Genomic DNA, 21062 nt, shown 5'->3' with positions numbered 1-21062 from the left:
ATGGCAATTCATTCTGGTATTTTTGCCTGGAGAACCCCCGTGGACAGAGGAGCCTGGCAGGCTGCAGTCCATGGGTCTCAAAAAGTAAGACACCGCTGAGCAACTAACACCTGCAGTTTCACTGCCCACCCTCCTCGTGCCTTATTCCGAGAGCACCTGATGCTGGAACTTCTTTAGGCCCCTGTACGTGTGGGTGGTTCTCGGTTTGCCCCACTGCTGGTTTAAGTGACCAGCGACATTAGTTACCTCTTATCTGTCTGCTTTCTAGCTTTCAAACTCTCATTGCTGTTGTTTTCTGTCTTATTCTTCCAGTCCTTTGGGGTTTCTACTCTTAAATCCCTTTACTGTCACTCTAGTGAGGTTTGGGGAGGAAACTAAATAAATATTGATGGCATGTCAATGTACCACTTCACCCAGAAATCAGTAAACGTAATCCTCAAAAACTAATTAACCGAGAATTAATTTATAGGACTAGCAATGCATTTTTTTTTCTTTAAGCATTTTGGTTTGAAGAATAAAGGTTTGGTCTAACTTGCTTTAGACAGGACTTCTCAGAATTGGTGAAATATTGCTTAACAATTTTAACATTAAAAACACTTCATAATACTGTAAAGATACTATAAAGTCACATTTAAAGTATTTAAGTCTGAATGGTCTTAAGAAGAGAATATTAGCTCATAGTCTCCCACTTGGAAATAAATATCTCAGATGTGTAGAAGGCCACTGAATATAATAATGATATTATCTGAAAATATTTGAATGTTTTAAATTCGTCATGCATATTGTATCTTTTCGGAGCTTCTTGCCAGAACATCCATAGTCTCAATTTAGGGGAAAAAATATTATTAAAAGATAGTTTGTAAGTCCACCAAGATACTTTCCTATTAACTTAGAAGAACACGCAGAGATAAATTCTTCCACTTGGTTTTGGAAGCTTTGTGTCAGAATCCTGACTCTGTTCAAAAGCCAGACTTTGACATTCTCACAGTAGAAGGTGAGGAGGAAAATTTGGATGAAATTGTTCAGACATTAGGTAGGAAAAAGAAAAAGCTTCACATGATCCTGATTATCCTTCTAGTTATCTGTGCTCTTTCCATACCCAGTTTTTCACAAGATGCTGTCCATTTACTGCAACCCTTCTCACCTGCTCTTTGAATCAAAAAGTGGGCTTTTCCCCTCATCTTCACCTTCCTTCACTTTTTCTAATAATGACTTTTTCAATGAGAGATCTCACAGTCTTTACTCTTTTAGTTTTCATTCCTCTTGACCTGTTTGATGATGTTGACTGTATATTCTCTTTTAAATGTTTCTTCTTATTCCTATGACATTACACTGTTCTCACTCTCTTCTACCCGCCTGAGCTGTCATCCGATTCTCTCTGTTACTTTTGTTCCTTCTCCCGCCTCTAATTATGGGCAAACCCCAACCTCTCCAAGGTCCTGACTCTATACTCTTCGATGTCCATGTACTTTACTTCAGAGGATTCATCCATTCTCAGGGTTTTGATCATCACATGTGTGCTGTTGACTCTCAAATGTCTCATCTTGTGCCCTGACCATGAGGACAGAACAGAGCTTCAGTTCTGTATCTTTAATCTTCTGTTGGGCATTTCCACCTTGATGTCCCGCTGTCCTGTCAAATCCAGGATGCTCGTCTTTTTATTCCTCACTGCCCTCTCCTTCCCACACCCAAAACATCTTTCTTTATCCAGTTTCCCTCCCTCTGAGCATCACTTTCATCCTCTTAGGTACAGAATCTTGAGATCATTTATTTAGTCGGGCATCAAAATTCCCCCAAGCCTTCCTTTCCCAGTCTGTTCTTACTGCCAGAACTCGAGTCCAGGCCTTCATCCCCTTGCACGTGAATTGCTGCCACAGCCTCCAAGCTCTCCCACCGCCTCCTGCTCCGTCTCACATCTTCTTTAAATGCAACTCTCATCATATCACTTCCTTAATCAAAATATCTCATGGTTCCCATTTCCTACTATGTCAAGTCTGAACACCTCTACCTGGCTCAGGCTGCTCACGATCTGGCTGCACGTTACCTGTCTTATTTCCCACTATTCCCCCTTCCCTGAGTCAGTTTTCTCACTGTCACGAGAACAAGCCAAGTTCGTTTCTGCCTCCATAACTTAATAAGTAATCTTGTCTAACTTGGAATGCCTTTCTTCTTTCTATTGACCTAAATCATACCCACCTTGCGAGAGAGTTGCCTGCACTTGCTGTGCCCACCTCCCTTGCTCTTCTCTTTGCATGCCACAGTGATCAGGTAATCACCCCACTCCTCCTCCACTGTCCAAGACACGATTATTTTTCTATCATGAATCCGTGAATTCACACCTCTACCACCAATTCCCATCTAATCCTATAGAAATTCTGGTTTTATCTCTTTCCATATTTGTAACTTCTTTCTCCATCAGTGAGAAACCTGGCCCTCATTATACGTAACATATTACTTATGTTTTCCATCCCCTCGAATGTAACCAAGCTCCCACCCTCGCCATCTTCCCCACACACGTACAGGTACCCATGTCACCCTGCTCGGGCCAACGCCCCAGGAGTCACCCATACCTGTGAGCCCTCCTGGCTCCATTCAGCCTCTGACTCCCCGCAGCAGGCGTGTCCTCCACGGGGACACCCTCTTCACCCCGCCCAGGCCCTGACACCCCCGGGCACGAGCCTCTCCGCTCTGCTGCACCTGGCACCGGCGTGAGGACTGAACTGCTCATCGAGGGAGAACCACTAGGGTCAATATTTCATTTAGAAAAAGCTTTCCAGTTCATGTCGATTTTACTCCCCAGTTTAGGAGGCAATAACGTTTCTGTTTCCTTTCTCCTAAAAAAGCACCTATTGACAATATCAATCAGTCTGAAATACAGAAAGCAGTGGACAAGGAAGCCAAATCATTTCTAAAAGAATACGCAACCTACATCAATGTAGAAACAAAACACCCAGCTTTTAAAAAAAGAAGTATTTCTTCACATTCTCCATCTCTTGTTCAAATATTTTGATATTATGGCCACAGCCTCAGAATCACTATCAAGTGCCAGTGGTTTTGGTAAATTCATGAACTTTACATTTTTTGAAGATGGTGGTCTCTGATCCCTGAGGTGCAAAATTAACTTTATCTTTTAAAACTGAGAAATGAAAGTATTTCGTCACCTTACTGTCATTCAGTTAGACCTCTGCAAGATCACCCTTGAGAACCAGTTCACAGAGACGAAGCACTGACGAGGAGACAGAAAGTAGTCATCAAAGAGCCTGCAGACAGTCCCCGGAGACCACAGCTTTCCCAGGACAGAAATACCCAAGTCTGCCTCCAAATCCTTTAAAGACATAAACTAACCATTCCAAGAAGCAGCTTTCTCATTCCTACTCTTAATCCCAATTTTCTTTGTCTGAGAAAGGCAAATTTAGCCCTTCTTCTAAATCAAAATACAATATGACTGGACTTTTGTTTAATTCTAAGCCAAAACATTCCCAAACTCCCACTGCATTCTTGGGAAGCCCTGCATGCTGCTGAAGTGCTCCCTTGGCCATGTCTCATTCCTTCAGGGAGTCAAGCTCGCTCCCTCTGCACCCTCTCAGAGGCCATGAGAAGGGGGCGCGGCCTCCATGGGTGCTCCCACCTGGTGGGTCCAGATTAGCTCTATGGTCCACTTACGAGGAAGTTAACAAGGCTCCTCTGTGGGTGTCTGAGCACACGTTACCAAACTGCGGGTGACCTCATGAGCCAGAGAAAGCAGGTCTCACATTGTGGACTAAGCCTAAATATTAATACTACTTTATATTTATGTAGTGTCTTTTTTCCAAGGAGCTCCAACTTCTTTACAGACATTATGTCATTAATCCTCAAAGCATTGCTGTTTGGTCCATGGCAAATATGATCCCCCTCCCTTTTTTTTTTTTTCACTGTGATGGAAACTTTCAAGTCAGTGATGGAACCCAGCCCCCTAGTTCTCAGTCTTTGCACTATACCGTGAAAATAACCAGATGAATAATTTTTCAAGCTTATTCATTGCTTCTTGGGTGGGATTTGAGAGGCTGTCTCCATTTGTATGCATTTCAGTTTTCAGTCCCACTATTGCACTTATAGGAACACTATAGGTTTGCAGCTGAAATTTGAACTGGAGGACTATTATTAAATATATAATTTCACTTATCACTCAGAGATCCTGTATACTTCTCATACCCCAAGAGAAGGTAGATTTTTAAAAATTCATATGCCAGTTTAGGGCACATTTCATCTATAGCAAGCACATATTCACCAAAATCAGGCAACTAGACACAATCAGTTTGTATTGAGTGATTAACATGTACCAGATACTGTGCCAAACATTTTCAAATCCATGATCTTATTTTACATATATAATATTTCATGAAAGCCTGTTAGATTAAGTCTTATGTGTATGGAAACACTCTGAGTGGGGCAAGAAAAAAAAAGGCACTAATAGAAATATGGCCTCAGCTGCTATATCCCTTCCATCATGCCCCCAACACACACCCCCCAAAGAGCTCTATTAACTCGAATTCCCTTAGTGGAAATCCCCAGAGTAAATATTTCCACAAAAAGGGAAAATGCGGGTAAACTCTAAAAACCACTAGGAATTAGCTCAATACCTACCCACCAAAAACAAAAACAAAAAACCCCAGCCCCAACAACTTAAAAAAGATCAGTGCCTGCATATTCACCAATTAATGCAAAACACGGAGAACAGAACACAACTGTATCCAACGATGACAAATATTTCTTGATTTCACTTGGCTAGATGCTTCCTAACCAGGAATATGCGAACCAGGAATTATGAACCATGCTGGCATAACTTTAAACGCGCACAGAAACTGTTTCCACATTGTTGTTTTATTCTCTCACGTGACCCACCATCATACTGTTTTTCAAATGGGTAGATGTCTTTACCCTGCTGGATTTGACAATGGCCATGAAAAGAGACATGCTGAGGGGAAATCAGGAAAACTCTTCTGAAACTTTCAACTTTGAATCATAAAACCTGAAAGCCTCAGAGTGACAATGTATGTGCCAGACGCCCTGCACAATAATACTATTCCACCCTGCTCTCTGGCCGACTTGATTTGAAATAGCCTTACATTTCTGAATAAATAATATTTGAGACCGAGCAGTCCTACCCCATCATGGAAAATCTTTACACGTTGGAAAATATGCACACTATGTCATATTTTAGGTATATAATCTAGCCACATTCTGTAGCATAGCTACAGTTTATACTCAGTTTGTTTATACTCAACAAACTTGCAGTTTTAAGAAAGCATATTCATATTTCTAAATATCTGATTTCTTATCATAGAAAATATTAGCCCAAAGGAAAATCTTGTATCCAAAGTAAAAATTTAGTGTTGGGGAAACTTAGGAAGTGGTCGCCCAAAAAGTGACGTTTGCCCTCGTAGGGTTGCCGTGCACGGATATGTCGACGACGTTGCACAATTCCAGGGGCTACCGAAGTCACGGGCAGCGATGTGAATGGCGCCCCCTGGAGGCGAGCAACGCCTGGCAGCCTCGATGTTAATTAATTAGTAAAGCTTTTGAAAATGTGTGTTTTGTTTTGTTTCTGAGATTCACAACAGACCAGTCGTGAGCTGCTGGGGGACTTATTGTTGATCCCTACATTTTTGTGCGTGTGCAAGTTCTGAGTGCTTCCTCCCCATATTGGTTTTTAAAGGCTTCCCTACTGACTGAGCTTCAGCACACGGGTCTGGCATTCTCCCAGCTCTCGGTTTTCATGAGTCAGGGAAAAACGTGTGCTGTTTTGAGCAGACGCTCATCAGACATGCTCAAGCAGCCCTGGACTGATTGATGAAGCCCCTCCCCCCATTCTCTTTCTCCCTCTATGTACCTCCAGCATCCTGCTTGCATCTTGGTTTGGCCCTCACTTCATCCTACCCATGGGAGATGCTGGTTAGAACTCATTGTCCCACATCTGTGTTCCCACTACCTTGAAACGCTCTGCCACCCATGCCTGCCCCGTCATCCTGCTGCCCCATCATCACCTGAACGCCTGGCACCTGAATCTCTGCTTGCACAACCCTCATTTTCACCCTCCTACAGTCTGGTTCTCTCTCACTTCCTTTAGTCAGGAGGAACACATGGGGTCTCCAGATGGGGACGATAACTGATAACTCTAGGCAGCGGGAAGAAAGCCCACCTTCATGTGCTATGAGACCAGGCGTGACCCTGCAACTAGGTCGGTGACTTGGTCACAACCCTTCACTTCCTCATTGGTCCAGGCCTGATCCAGCTCTAGTAAAACAATTTGAAGAGGATGATACTGTGAACTTTTTTCTAGCAGTTTAAGTTTTTTAGCAGTACACGCGTGCCAAGTTGCTTCAGTCGTGTCCAACTCTTGGCGACACCATGGACTGTAGCCCATCAGGCTCCTCTGTCTCCTCTGTCTATGGGATTTTCCAGGCAACAATATTGGAGTAGGTTGCCATGCCCTCCTCCAGGGGATCTTCCCAACCCAGGGATTGAACCCGCATCTCCTGTGGCTCCTGCATTGGCAGGCAGGTTCTTTACCACTAGTGCCACCTGTACAGTTAATTTCAAAATGGAAACAGAACAGTTTCTGGGAGGATGTACAAGAAACTGGTAGAGGTTGTCTTCTAGACAGGGCACTGAGTGGCAGGGAGAATCTCACTGTGCACCTCTATTCTACATTTTGAATTTCATACCATGTGACTATACTAGTTATTGCAATAGGTAGATAAAATCCAGAAAAAGGAATCAGGCAGATGTGAACTGAACTGATGCCATGGAAAGTTCCGTTAATTATAGGAAAGGATTCAAATATATTAGTAAATAAAAGTAGATCAGAAAGAGAGGTATGATTATTTTCATTTTCTGTTTAAAACTTGGAAAATGTTTCACTGTTTTCTGAAAAAGCAAAATACAACTTAAGGTTAGGTGTCTGTCCCTCATATAAAACCTATCCACACTCTAAACACTCAACTACTTCTTTTTAGTTTTTTTTTTTTCTTTGTTTCTTCACGTGAACTTAGAGCCAGTTTAAAGTGAAAATCTGACTTCTCAGTGAAGGGATCTTTGCCATTCTGCCTCCACCTTGTATGCAAGAACTGTTTTGGGGGTGCCAGAGCTCCTAAGTGTCCTCAGCTTCGCCCTCTCTTTCCTGCCAGCAGGAGCAGGCAGTCATGATCCAAGGTTTGGACATCACACTGATAAGAGATCTTCCACCTCAGACAGCCCTCACACCAGAGTGGTCCTTTTCTGTCTGGTTTACAGGGCCTGTCTCTATAGAGTCATTTCTGTACTTACAGTTATACTGTGTCTCTTTCAACACCTGCTGAAGCACTTTTCAGAGACTCAGACTCAAGCAAATGACCTACATAGCAAGTCTATGAGAAGCCAGGTATCATTTCCAATTCTGTATCTACTATCTGTTCATCTCTTTTTTGAAGACTCAGCAAACCTATGTCAAGTTTAGTGCATCTAATAACATCATCATGTCGTTGCCTGCAGGTCTCCTCCTACATGCCACAAACTGAAAACAACTTTTTCATTCTTATAATTACTTCAAGTATGTGCTTGAATTTGTTTATATGTGTTTTATATTTCCACTTTAGTTACCACAGAACTAATAGTTAATTACTCAGGCATGTGGAAGTAGGAAAGTAGATGACATTCTTCTATTGAAAAGTATCTAATAATAGTTTAGAATATTTTGTTATTGTAAAAGGTAAACCATACAAATTTTAAGGCTTTTAATGTTCTTTTATGACCTTCCCAGTTTACGAATAATGTAATAAAACTTTTATCACATCGAAATAAAGGAAAACAAAGAGATAAAGATTGTTGATTATAAACATAGCAATTAATAAAAGATATAGTTTTAACAGAATAAACAAATACGGAACTTCAAATTTTTAATGTAACTAATTATATTGGGTTGGCCAAAAAGTTTGTTTGGGCTTTTCTGTAAGATGTTTCAAAAAACTCAAATGAATTTTGGTCAACCCAATACAATTTACACATGAATACATTCTCACAGATAATTCAAAAACCACCAATAAGGATAGTCCATATCATTGACTTTGAATTTAAAACATACACACAAGTTGTGCTGTCCAGCATGGTAGCCAGTAGTCACATGTGGCTGTAAACCACTTGAAATGCGGCTGACTTGAGTTGAAATGTGCTGTACATGGAAAATACATAGCAGATTGTAAAGACATAGTATAAACAATGCAAACTATCTCAATTTGATATTGATTACATATTGAAATAATATTTTTTGTATACTGGATCAAATAATTATTAAAATTTAATTTCATCTGTTTCCTTTTACTTTTTACAGTGTACCTACTAGAAAATTTTAAATTTTATATGTGGCTTGTAATGGTGTCTTGCATCTATTTCTACTGGATAGCACTATATACATACACATATATACACACATATATGCATATATTTGTGGATATTTTAAAAGCATAAATGGGATTATGGCATCTTTTCCTGAAACTTACTTTCTTCACTTAACACATGTCTTAGAGATTTTTCCTTGTTAGTATATTTAGAAAACCCATATAAGTGGAATCATACACTAGTTGTCCTTTTTGTGACTGGCTTATTTCACTTAGCATAATGTCTTCAAGTTTCATCCATGTTGTAGCATGTGTCAGAATTTCCATCCTTTTTAAGACTAAACAATATTCCATTGTATGTATACACTGCATTTTGTTTACCCATTCATCCATCTCTGGACATTGAGGTAGCTCCCACTTTTTGGCTATTGTGAATTATGCTGCTATTAACATGAGTGTAGAAATATCTGTTCAAATTCACACTTTGAGTTCTTTCGGGCATATACCTAGAAGTGAAATTGTTGGGATCGTATGGTAATTACATTTTTGATTACATGAGGAGCAGCCATACTGTTTTCCGTAGCAGCTGAACCATTTTACATTCCCAGTAGCAGTGCACAAGGGTTCCAATTTCTCCACATTGTCCCCGATACTTGTTATTTTCTTATTTTTTACTAATAGCCATCCTAATGAGTATGAAGTGATTTCACTGTGGTTTTTATTTGCATTTCCCTAATGATTAGTGATGTTGAGAATCTTTTTCATTTGCTTTTGTGCCACTTGTATATTTTCTTTTTTGCCCACTTTTTAATCAGATTGTTTTGTTGCAATTGTAGTTTTTTTTATATATTCTGGGTGTTAATATCTTACAAGATATGACTTGCAAATATTTCCTCTTATTCCATGGGTCGTCTAGTCCATCTCTTGGTAGTGTCCTCTGGTGCACAAAAGTTTTTAATTGGGATGAAGTTAAATTTATCTGTTTTTAATTTTGTTGCTTGTGTTTTTTGTGTCATGTCCAAGAAAGTCTTGCCCAATCCAATGTCACGAGGCTTCCCCCTTCATTTTCTTCTATGAGTTTTATGGTTTTAGCTTTTATGTTTAGGTCTTCAGTTCATTTTGAGTTAATATTTGTATGTGGTACAAGGGTCCAACTTCATTATTTTGCACATGGATATCCAGGTCTACCAACATCATTTCTTGAAAAGACTTTCCTTTCCCTACTGGGCATCCCCTCTGTCAAAAATCAATCTCCACTGGGCATCCCCTCTGGACATCCTTGTCAAAAATCATTTGACTATATATGTGAGGGTTTATTTCTGGACTCTATTCTATTTCTTGATCCGTATGTCTATCTTTAGACCAATACAACATTTTGATCACTGTAGCTTTGTAGTTGTTTTGAAATCAAAAGTGTGAGGCCTATACATTTGTTCTTCTTTTTCAAGGTTGTTTTGGCAATTCAGGGTCCCTTGAGATTTCATATGAATTCTAGAATGAAGTTTTCTATTTCTGGAAAAAAAAAAAGTCACTAGGATTTTGACAGGGATTATATTGAATCTGTAGATTGCTTTGGGTAGTATTGACAGCTTAACAACACTAGGTCTTCCAATTTAGGAACACAGGATAACTTTCCGTGGTTTTACCATTGTATATCTCGCTTAAAAAGATCTTTGCAGGAATTTCCCTGGTGGTCCAGTGGGTGAGACTCTGTGCCCCCTAAGGGGCCCAGGTTCAATCCCCCATCAGGGAATTAGATCCCACATGCTGCAACTAAGACCCAGCATGTCCAAATAAATAAACATTAAAAAAAAAAAAGTCTCTGCAATGCTAAAGCTATAAACATGTTTTTCCATATTTTCTTCTAAGAAGTTTTTCTGTTGATACATTTTCTTCTAATAAACTAATTTTAGTTTTTACTTTTGGCTCCCTAAGCTAGCTGGATTTTGTTTTTCCTGGTGTAAGAGAGTCTTCTCATTGTGTTGATGTTGAATTGCTACCATTTCTCTGCTAATTCGAATGCTATTTCTATCATAAATTAAAAATCCTAGATAGTTTGTTTTTAGACTTGCTATTGTATTTTACTGTATTGATTCATATGTGTATTCTTATTGCTATTGTGTTTTAATTACTCTGTGTTTGCAGTCTGGAAAGGCAACTCTTTTCCCCCCTCATAGTTCTTCTTTTTTAGTATTTTAAATATTTTTCTGTATATTTTCACTTCTAGACAACTATTAGAATCATCTGCAGTTCCAAAAGACATATTGATGGGATATTGATTGGGATTGCATTGATTTGATAAAGTAATCTTGGAAAATTGTGACTTTTTTACAATAATGGGTCTTTGCATTTTTGAGGAAAATTTGTTTCTAATTTCTTTACTGTCACCACGGTCCCTAGGAAACTTGTCTGCTTGGATTAGTCACAGATTGCCTCTGTGAAGCAGTTCTGTGCATGAGAACTTCAGTGACGATGACACTGTTCTATACCTGTGATGTCTGACGTGGTTATTCTGCACTTGAATTGAGCACCCACAGGTGGCTTCTGAACACTTGAAATGCGACTAAGGCAACTGAGGAACCAAATTCTAAATTTTAATTAATTTTGACTAAATTTAAGTGATCACGTATGGTTAATGGCTACCATATTGACAGTGCAGCTTTAGGATGTGTGAATAACTGTGTAATCGAATACTTTTGTAGGTAGTTCAGGTAGATAGCGAAAGAATTACTGATGTGTATAAAAGACACCATGTAAACCATTGCAGGGAGTCTAAAAATCATATTAATACAAATTAATTCTTAAAGAACTTAAAACCCTGTTCTAGGTAAAGGACAAATTGTTTACAAATATTAATGCTGTCAGGAAAATATAATTACAAAAAATGTGCTGTGGGTATTTGCTCAAGAAAGAAAATTCATATCAGATTAAAGAAACAGGAAAGACTTTGTGGATGAAATACTTTTAGAGATTGACCTTGAAAGAATTATTCAAAACCTAAGAGAATAAGTATTAATAATAGAAGATTTCTGTCTTCTGAAACATGGAAGAAATAGAGAAGAGGGGAGAGAATGAGGTGTTTGGGGGAATAACTGTTCGATTCCTAGGGCTGCTGTAACAAATGACCACAAATCCCGTGGCTTAAAACATTAGAAATGTATTCTGTCACTAAAGGCCAGAAATACAAAACTCAGTCACTGGGCCGAAAGCAAGCCATACGCCTCTAAATGATCCAGGGGAGAATTGGTCCTCTGCTTTCTCCAGCTTCTGGTAGCTGTGGCATTCCTTGGCTTATGGCCATATCACCCCAGTTTCTGCCTCAGGGGTCACACTGTCTCTTCCTCATCTGTCACTGTTCCAATCTCCCTCTTCTTCACCTTATAAGGATACACGTGCTCATGGGTCGGGTCACCTGGATAATCCAGGATAAGCTCTTCATCTCAAGACCCTCAGGCACACCTGCGGAGACTGCCCCCCGCATGTCTTTTTTGCCGTATAAGGTATTGTTCACAGGCTCCAGGGACTAGGACACGGACATCTTTCGGTGGCTCTCCTCAGCCTGCCACAAGGATCCAGTCTGGCTGGAGTGGGGATGACAGCGGCCAGCAGGCGCTGAATGACTTGCGCGTGGGAGACGGACCAGGTGCTCCATCTGCGCCACTTCATGTGCTCATTACAAGAGCGCTGCGTAGGCATTAGGAAGCGAGAGAGGAATCGAGGGTGACTGTGTTTTCTACCTTTGATGACTGGGAGATGGTGATCAACAGAAATTGAAAAGTCAGGAGGAAAAACTGGTCACAAAGGAAGATTAGTGAACTCAGCGTTGGCTTTTCATTTGAGACCCCAGCAGGCTGTGCCAACAATGGTCAGCCTCAGACAGAAACCCAGGAACCCTACCCGGAGTTCTGATGGCTGAGTTCTCCTACCTTTGTTTCCCTTTTGGGTTGAAAACAGATTATAAAAAGTACTGAATTTAAAGTCAGGAGACCTGTGTTCAAGACTTCCACTTACTAAATGTGTGAAGTGGACAAGTCATTTCATTTCTCCGAGCTTCAGTTTTCACATCTGTAAGAGGAATAAAAAGCCCCTCTCTGTCCTCACATAGTTGTGACAAGGAATGAAAGAGATAACATTTGTGATGTTCTTAGCACAGTCTATTGTAAGCATTCAAATGGTTGTAAAAAGAAGAGCAAAATGTTTAATATGTCAAAGTTATTTTTCATTTGAAGGTGCTGTATCTTAAAGTCACGGGGATCCTAAGCAATAACTGTTAGTTTTGAAAGTCCATCAGTGGCTCCTTTCCACTCTCCATGCTTACACCATGTAAGTGTCTTCAATGCCACCCAAGACAATTGACTCCCTTTCTAAACAGATGACCTGAACTCTACTTCATAGAAATGACTAAGCCCATCAGGAACGAATCGTTCAACTTCCTGCCCCCCTGTTTAAAGAGGTACCTATTTCTTCAGCCACATCAACCACCTTCCTGCCAGAGCTCGGGTGATGGCCCGTCTTTGATGTGACGTGAATACACCCTCTCTGCGTCCTCCTGACACAGTGCCCTCCCTCCTCCTGGGCTCCAGATCACCCAGCTGGGGCCCTGGGGGACGTCTGCATTTGGCGAGCTCACCTCCAGCGCAGAATCTTGAAAGCAGGGTCAGCTGCTTCTCCATCCACCCTCCTCACCTTGTTTCTACCACCCACCCCCTCAGCTTCCTCTCTTCCCCATCTTGATTCGTGGCATCATTGATCATTTTTGTCATTTTGTTTTACTCCTTTCTTTCCTTTGCCATCTCCGTGCCCATCACAATGAATGGCAAGGATGTGTCAGGGTCCAGGGTCAGACCCTCACTCTCTCTCCTCTGCCCTCTGCCCCCATCGCCCTCCCTGGTCTACCCTCGCTGCAGCCCTTGTTCTCCCTTGGATCAGTCCTCTGGAAGTAACCTTCCTGCTCCTTGTCTCACTGACCCCAGCTCCCCCCTTACTTTGCTGCCGTCAGGACCTCTCCACAACACACCTGCCCTGAGAACTCTTTGGAGGCACTCCATGATAGCACAAAAAGTCCAGACTTGGGGGAACGACATTGTCTGACCCAGCCCACCACCCTGTGCCCTTCCTGTTAGTCCTGTTAGTCCCGCCGAACGAGTCCCAGTCCTCCAGGGGTATTCTGCTTTCTGTAGCATCCCTGTGCTTCTTTTGTCTAGAATGTTCTCCCTAATGCCATCTGCCTGGTGAATGTCTGCTCATCTCACCGGTCTTAGTTCAGGTTTCACATCCTCTTTGAAGCCTTGCCAGGCCTCCCCAGGAGGAGCTGATACGATCTTTTTGGAACCTTCACCGTACCCTACACATGACTCTATCATTTCGTCTGTAGCCAGTTTGTTTCCCCCCATAATCTCTTGGAGGACATGAGGTATGTCATGATCAGCTTTGTGTCTTCAGTGCTCAGCACAATATCTGACACAGAGAAGATGCCCCAAACATTGGCTGAGTAAATGAATGAATAATGGAACTTTTAAAGCCACATGATGGGTTAGAAAATGTACAGGAAGGAAGAACTGACAGAATAAACTTTAGAGATTAATGGAAATATGTGATTTCTAAGGAGACTACATATTTACCTCCCAAATAGAGATAAACGTGGTCCAGAACCCTAAGTCAGTGGGCAAACTCTTCATAAATCCCAGGAAAATGCGAGACACTTCCCAGCCCATCAGAGAGCTCACAGCTCCACTGAAGTGGAGGTCAGCATTCCTTTTAAGCATTTGGTTTCCTAACCGCTCATTCATCACAATGTTAACAACAAGCTCCATTCATGCTAATAGCATTTATTGGATAATCACTGTTGATCTACCTTTCATTATGCAAAAAAGATACATTTTAAGGGAGAGGATTTGAAACTAACATCATGGCTATAACTTAGTTATAGGGGCATAAACCCTCTCTGAACCATAAATGTCCTTGATCTGGGAACTTCTAAGTCCAGAGATTCCATACTTAACACTTGATTATACATCTATGCTGGCAAGGACTGGCTTTCTAAACAGAAAACATTTTCCCAGATCTGACCTGGCAGATAGTTTTGAAGTAATAAACAAAATTCTCTGCACTGTCACCCCAGGCACCAAAAGTTCTCACGGTATTTCCTGGTTGTCTGGGGCTGCCCACCCGCTCTGTTCCCCAGACAGATCAACCTCCTAATGCAAAGCACGGTGCCCTGACTGCTCTTTCTGTATTGATACTTATCTGTCTTCTTCCCAAAGCCTGTGAGAAGGCCATTTGATAAGGTAATTTACACTAACATCTTACTGAGTAATAATTACAGGGGAATTTACATTTTTAATAAGAGAGTGTTGATATGTAACGCCTCACCCTAAGGGCCAGTCTCATAAAGGGACATTTCTCACTGTTGCATGTACCTGCCATGTGTTTTCATACCTTAGTGCTTTAAACATGCTGAATGAACCTTCCACCTAGAATGACCTCTCTTACCCACTTTCCCCATCTCCAGTGCGGTGAACCCATACTTTAAGACCCATCTCAATGTTTCTCTTATGGTCAGGGGCCTTCTCTAAATTCCCCAGGTTGAGCTGGTCACTCCCTCTTGACTTTTTATAAAACTTTGGATACTTGCTGTCTCAACGTCTTTAGATTTTTATGCATTCTTCAACTGACTTCAAGGTGACGTCTGCCCCCCAAACTTCAAAGCAGTTAGTAACTTCCCTGTCTAAATCAAGTAGACATATTTCAGTCCTTATCATCCTTGACTTCTCAGCAACCCCTGACACTACAGGAAAAAAAGGCTTCATTGCTTTTATTTTCTCTATTCCCTCTTCTTAAACCTCTCTTCCCTCGGCTTGCTTTGTAGGACAATCTAGACTTGTCCGTCTCTTTCTCACCCTTCTTTGTTGGCTCTCTTTCACCTCTCTCTAAGTGTTGGCGTTCCTTATGGCTGTATCCTGGCCTCCTTTCCCTCCTCACGCTCTGATCTCTCAATAAGCAAACTCTTCTACACCCACGGCATTAATTAGCCTCCATATACTGATGACTCTCACATTTACATGTCCAACCCAGACTTCCATCCCGAGCTCCAGACTTCCATACATAGCTGCCGATCCCCTGTGTCTACTTGGGGTTTCTCAAGTACTTCAAACACAGCAGGTTCAAAACCCTCATTGTTCTCTGCCTGAGAGAACAGTCCCTCCATCCCTGAAGTTAGCTGAACCAGAAGCTGGGAGTCATTGTTGACCTACCCACCTCTCCTTGACCACTGGGTCCAGTTGATCATCCTGCTGACTCTACCTTCTCAATACTTCTCTCACTATTGACATCTCTCTGCACCGGTACCCAGGGTTCTCACCTGACCACTCCAGTAGCATGACTCACCACCCTGCATCCACCTGATGCCTCCACACACCTTTCTACAGAGCGGGCAGAGTGTTGTTTGAGGACAGATTCATTAATTCATTCATAGAAAAACAATGTATTCAGGCCCTACTATATGCAAGCTGTGACCAAGACGGGCAAGTCCCTAATCTCCCGGGACTCTATGAACAGCATACGATTGGGGTGCTTAACTTAATTGAAATAAGGGTAGGGAAAGTTTTTTGAGGAAATAATGTTTCATCTGAAGAATGAGTAGGAATTAATCAGGCAAAAAGAGGACTGATGGAGGAGAAAGAGCTTGTTGAACAGAGGAAGGTCCAGACTCGGGACAAGGCTTTTGGCTTAATGATTTCCTATGGCATCTCACCACTTTTAGGCCAAGTCCAAAGTGCCTACCTTGGCTTTTCGTGCACCATTAGTGGTTCTGGGAAAGGGAGGAGGCACAGAGGGGCTCTAAGACCCTGATGGCAGCTCTGCACTCATTCCTTAGGAAAATGCTCCCGCCCCCAACTCACACAGGCATCCCCTGTGATGGGCCATTTGCCATTTGTGGGGTCTGAGAAAACTGAGAGGGCAGAGAGGGAGAGACGGAGTAGAGGAGATGAGGCGGATACTGCTGGGCACAGCCAGGCCCCGGCAGATGTTGACTCGAACTGGGGAGTGTTCAGAGGGTAGCAGCCCCCACAAATGACAAATGGCCCATCACAGCGGATGTGTGTGTGAGTTGGGGGCGGGAACATTTTCCTAAGGAATGAGTGCAGAGCTGCTGTCAGGGTCTTAGAGCCCCTCTGTGCCCCCTCCCTTTCCCAGAACCACCAATGGTGTACGAAAAGCCGAGGTAGGCACTTTGGACTTTGCCTAAAAGTGGTGAGATGCCATAGGAAATCATTAAGCCAAAAAGTAACATGGCCAGGTTGTACAATCTACAGGGCAAGGATTTTTATCTCATTTGTTCACTAATGTGCCCCCAAGCACCCAGAACAATACCACTCACAGAGCTGGCACTCCATTAATAATTGCTGAATGAATGAATGTCTATTATGTTGTACTGCCTTATTTTGCAATCATGTGCTTAATGTCTCTCCCTTACAAGATTCAATCCTTGAAAACAACTGTGTCTCATGCACTTTTACATTACCAGAGACACAATATTAGTGCCAGCACAGAACACATTCATTCATTTGGCCAATAATGCCCTGCACCCAGTGATGGAGGAGGAGCAGAGTGCGGGAGTAGACACCAGAGGCCAAGTCCAGAGTGGGGCAAGCAGGGGCCATGTGAGAAATGCAATTGGCCAAGGAAGTCTAGCGCAAGATGGAGCTGCAGAGATGGGCCAGGGCCATAGAAAGTGTGGACTTTGCCTGAAAACAATGGGAAGTCACTACGGATGGGTGATGAATCAGGAGAGCCATGTAGTCAGATTTAACAGAGACTACGTAGGCTCCAGAGTGGGAGAGTGGATTGGAGAGGCAGGAAGAGTGGGAGTTTGAGGTCCAGGAGTTGGGAGAGATGATACTGGCCTATGGTAAACCAGAGGCAGGGCAAGAGAGAAAAATTAATGGGTCTGAAAGACATTAAGAAGGTCGGCTCAACTGGAATTAGTGATTAGTTAGACGTTAGGGTGAGGATGACAGAATAGCCGTGGATGAATCCCAGGTTTTTAACCTGGACACCCCCAGTGGAATGCTTGCCTGGGTGGCTTTAACATCAATGATGCAAACTCAGCGAGTTAGAGCACATCTGAAAAATGTGTCTCAAATGTCGCTTTGTACGGGTCAATTTGTGGGTGTATATAGCTCAGAACATGGACTGTTTATCTATGTTAGGAAGCATCCCAGCTGATCACATACTTGCTTTCGAACCCACTAGTTTTCTATAAACCATTGAACTTCCCAGACCTCACTAGTTGCCTTGTATACATTATGAAAATGTTTCAGCGAACTCACTGCAATAAAATTAAAGCTCTGAAGCTTGTAACAAAATTCTGGTTGATTCAAGCAAAGAAGAAAAAGAGAACAGAACTATTAAGCCATCAGACCAACTTGAACACCCATCTTCTCTTCTTCCCAGTGTAACCTGACTTGATAGAAGTGGGGATAATTTCATTTGAATGGAAAGCATATCCAAGCAACATTTTTAGAAAAGCTCAATTTTACCAAGTACTTCTCCTTACAGCGACACTGAAACAAATTCACCTCCCAGATAAAGAAGTTGGTTTTTGTGCTTTGGGTTTTTATGTTGCTATTTCCTTACCTTTAGAGCACACCTTTCAAACTTTTGCATATCTAAGCAAACCAGTTACTTGATGAGCAGCTTTACTTATTTTCTCAGAGTTTTCCTGTTTCATATAGCCAATGTCTTGGTTTAAGCCAAAGGGAATTTGTAGTTTCTGAGATCAGAAATTCAACTACTTTCTAAAATGCAAAACCGGTGATGAAGTTAGCTGTTTGTAGAACCAATCTTTGGTTCTAAGTGGTACTTAGCTGCTTTACTGATACTTCCATTGTTTTGTAGTAAAAGCATGTCAACAATAATAACCTGTACCTATAACAAAAGAAAAGAATAATATTGGAACTTCTACTAGATATGCTGACAAGTCTTGCTTAAAAATATGTATCTTATTCCATTTTCCTCCAAAGAAATAACAGAGAACATGGAAAAACCTTTCCTCCCATCTAGTGGTTGGAAAATATAAAAATGTCCTCCATGCCTTTCTTGGAATTCCAGGCATTAGGGATTGTCTGACATCAAGTTGTTCGCTCAGTTAAGCAAAAATAAATTCTAAAATCTTTACCAAAGCTGAGCCCAATGGAGAAATATATATCCATGATGATTCACTAACCGACTTCTCTTTAGTCAATAACATAATTCTCATCAAGCAGAAAGAAGGTCATGGTCCCACCTTGTTAATCTGAACCTATAGTTAAAAAAAGGTAAGACTGTGTGATTCTGCTCCCTGAAAAGGTGACCTGAATTGTGTTTGCCTCTAAAGCTATCAATGCCCTAGATCTCCCCTGACCCTTAATGGCTCCTTGTTGGCCCCACCTCTTGACAGCTCTTTTTCTCAAGAGCTGGATGTGCTGAATCCACTAAAGAGAGCCAAGAAACTGTCCCAGAACCTGAACCTGGCTGCCTCCAGGGCCCTCCGCTCCTGAAAGCTGGAATGCCAGGCTCCGCTTCCGGCAGCAGGGCCTCTGAGCAGGGCTAGCCCAGCCCACAGGAAGGCAGGTTTGGATCCGTTACGCCGCTCAGGGGATTAGTGCTTGGCCGGTCTTGTGGGCCTTGTGCAGATATCGGAATCTCTGCTGAACTGTGCCTCTCTCTGGTGATTCTCACAGATTCAAAGAATGAATTTCGTGCACAGTCAGCAAAGTTCTCAGAGATCCAGAAAGAAGAGGAAGGTCAGCGAACCAGTGAAAGTCTTCATCCCTGACAGAAAGTGAAACTTGGCTGCCTTTGCTACTTTTAGTCTAAAATAAGTTCATTTTGCAACAAGTGTGCATGAAGTGTCTTAGTATGAAAGTAAGTTTCTATCACCAAATCCCTTTACTAAGTGTGTTGCTCAACTTTCGGTGTGAATCCACTGAGTGCTGAATGAGCGGGTAGGACATGGGTTCACTTGGCCACAAGGAAACGAGGTCACCAGGACTGGAGTTAGAGATGAGACACCCTTTATAGCTGCAAAAGAACCACAGCAGCTCTTTGGAAGAGAAACAAGCTGTCCTTCTCAAGGGGAAGAGGGTTTTCTTTCCATAATTCAACTCCCCAGGTACTCAGACGACCGCAAAAGGTTTTAACTTGTTGTAACCTGTGTGCTGGAATCCCTCTGCAGTTCACTAGAATTCCCACAGAATCGCATAGCATGTGTGTGGCGCTGCTGATCCAGGTGTGATTTCTGTGTTAACTTCAATCACGAGGTTAATCAGCCAAGTGTTGGACCAAAGTGTTGTCTCCCTGTAGAGTTCCCCAAAGCTGGCCCTATGCCCTCTTCTGCTGGCCAGCCGGAGATGGGAATGGGCTGCAATGCAGGAGCCTGGTTCCCTTCCGAGACCCCCGTGACACACTTCCCCCCACCCCAAACTTCAGCTCATCAGTCTGTAACCTGCAGATGATGCCCCCAGTCCTCCCCTCATTCTGGAAGAATTCTGATAGACTTAATGATTAGCATCAGATGAATAATAAATGTCACTGTTATTTGAATTATTTATATACCGTGAAATTTAATAATTTAATTTAAACAGATAGGACCAACAAGTTAAATGTTGTAAGTGTGTATGCTTTCTGGTTAAATAAAATCAAAACACAGGTATTTTTTGGCTCGTCTAGTTTTCTTCATTCAGATCAGGGTAGTGAGGATATCAGGACATGGAGTGCTTGTTAAAATGCAGATTACTAGGCCTGCCTCATTTCTAGTCATCAGAACCCCAGGGGGTGGGCCCTCTGGAGAACTCCCTGGGTTCTAATGCACATGAAAAACTCAGAACCCAGGACAGACCTCTGAACTGGGCTGAGAGGAGACTCTCGGGGGCCAGATGTGCACTCAAGCCAGCGGCAGGCTGTGGTTGTCACACTCCCCTTCGGGAGGCTCTCATCCAACTTCCGATTGCCCACAGGCAGCCCCCCAACTGGGGTCCTGAGTTGGGCTGTAGCCCCGAGGCCTGCCAGGGAGGAGCGCGTTCCCTTCCCCCAGCACGTGCAGTGTCCTCCCATGAGCTCGCCCCGCCGCTGAGGGGGGGAGAAGGTACGGGCTTATTATATCCTTGATAGAACTGGAGCCTGAGTCACCATAACTTCTTTCAAGAGAATCATATGAAGAGATTAGCTGTCTAGTAGAGGGATTAGGTTTGTTTTGTGTCTCTCCAGAGCGTAGAGCTAAGACCAGACTGGCAAAAGCTATAAGAGGTCACTCACGCTCAGTGTCAGAAGGAACTTAACTCCACAGGTTGTCAAAAATCTGACACAGCGAACACTGTGCGGCAGTGAGCCTGCCTGGGAGCCTCAGGTGTCTGAACACAAAGCAGCTTCGTCAATACCCCAGGAGGCTCTGACTCTCCGAGCAGATAAGTTATAGGCAGTAATTAGTCAATCTGGATTTCAGAGAGAACCATTTTGTTTAAAAGAGGAATTTAGCTCTCAATCTATAATTTTCATAAACTTAGCCTAAGGTAGGAGATCCTTTAAGTCAAAGTCTAGAGCCTGAATCTGTCTACATAGTCTTTTAGTGCTTTTATTGTTTCTATTAACACCCCTCTCCTCCTGCAATGGATGCCAACAGGCAGGATGTGTGTGTCTGATGGAAAGAGGGAGAGAAACAGAGAGAGACAG

The 21062-nt window shown here is 42.4% G+C and overlaps 1 protein-coding gene across 8 annotated transcripts in view; it reads left to right on the top strand.

Moving 5' to 3' along the window:
- HORMAD2 (HORMA domain containing 2) overlaps positions 1-20046 on the top strand; it is a 61337-nt gene extending 41291 nt beyond the window's left edge. For 6 of the 8 annotated variants that reach the window (XM_081542653.1, XM_081542651.1, XM_081542655.1 and 3 more), the window contains one exon: positions 19076-20046. In XM_081542653.1, the coding sequence (XP_081398779.1) occupies positions 19076-19180 (105 nt within the window). In that variant the 3' untranslated portion in view covers positions 19181-20046. Of the gene's footprint in view, positions 1-5423; positions 5570-17807 lie in introns of those variants that run through there. The other 2 variants (XM_081542654.1, XM_081542650.1) reach the window with 2 other exon arrangements.
- The last annotated feature ends 1016 nt before the right edge of the window (positions 20047-21062 follow it).

This window comes from Giraffa tippelskirchi, chromosome 11 (assembly GCF_054371585.1).
Source record: "Giraffa tippelskirchi isolate mGirTip1 chromosome 11, T2T-mGirTip1v1.2.pri, whole genome shotgun sequence".
NCBI classification, from domain to species: domain Eukaryota; kingdom Metazoa; phylum Chordata; class Mammalia; order Artiodactyla; family Giraffidae; genus Giraffa; species Giraffa tippelskirchi.
The sequence above is the reverse complement of the archived record's forward strand: the minus strand, read 5'-3'. Positions and strand labels throughout refer to the sequence as shown.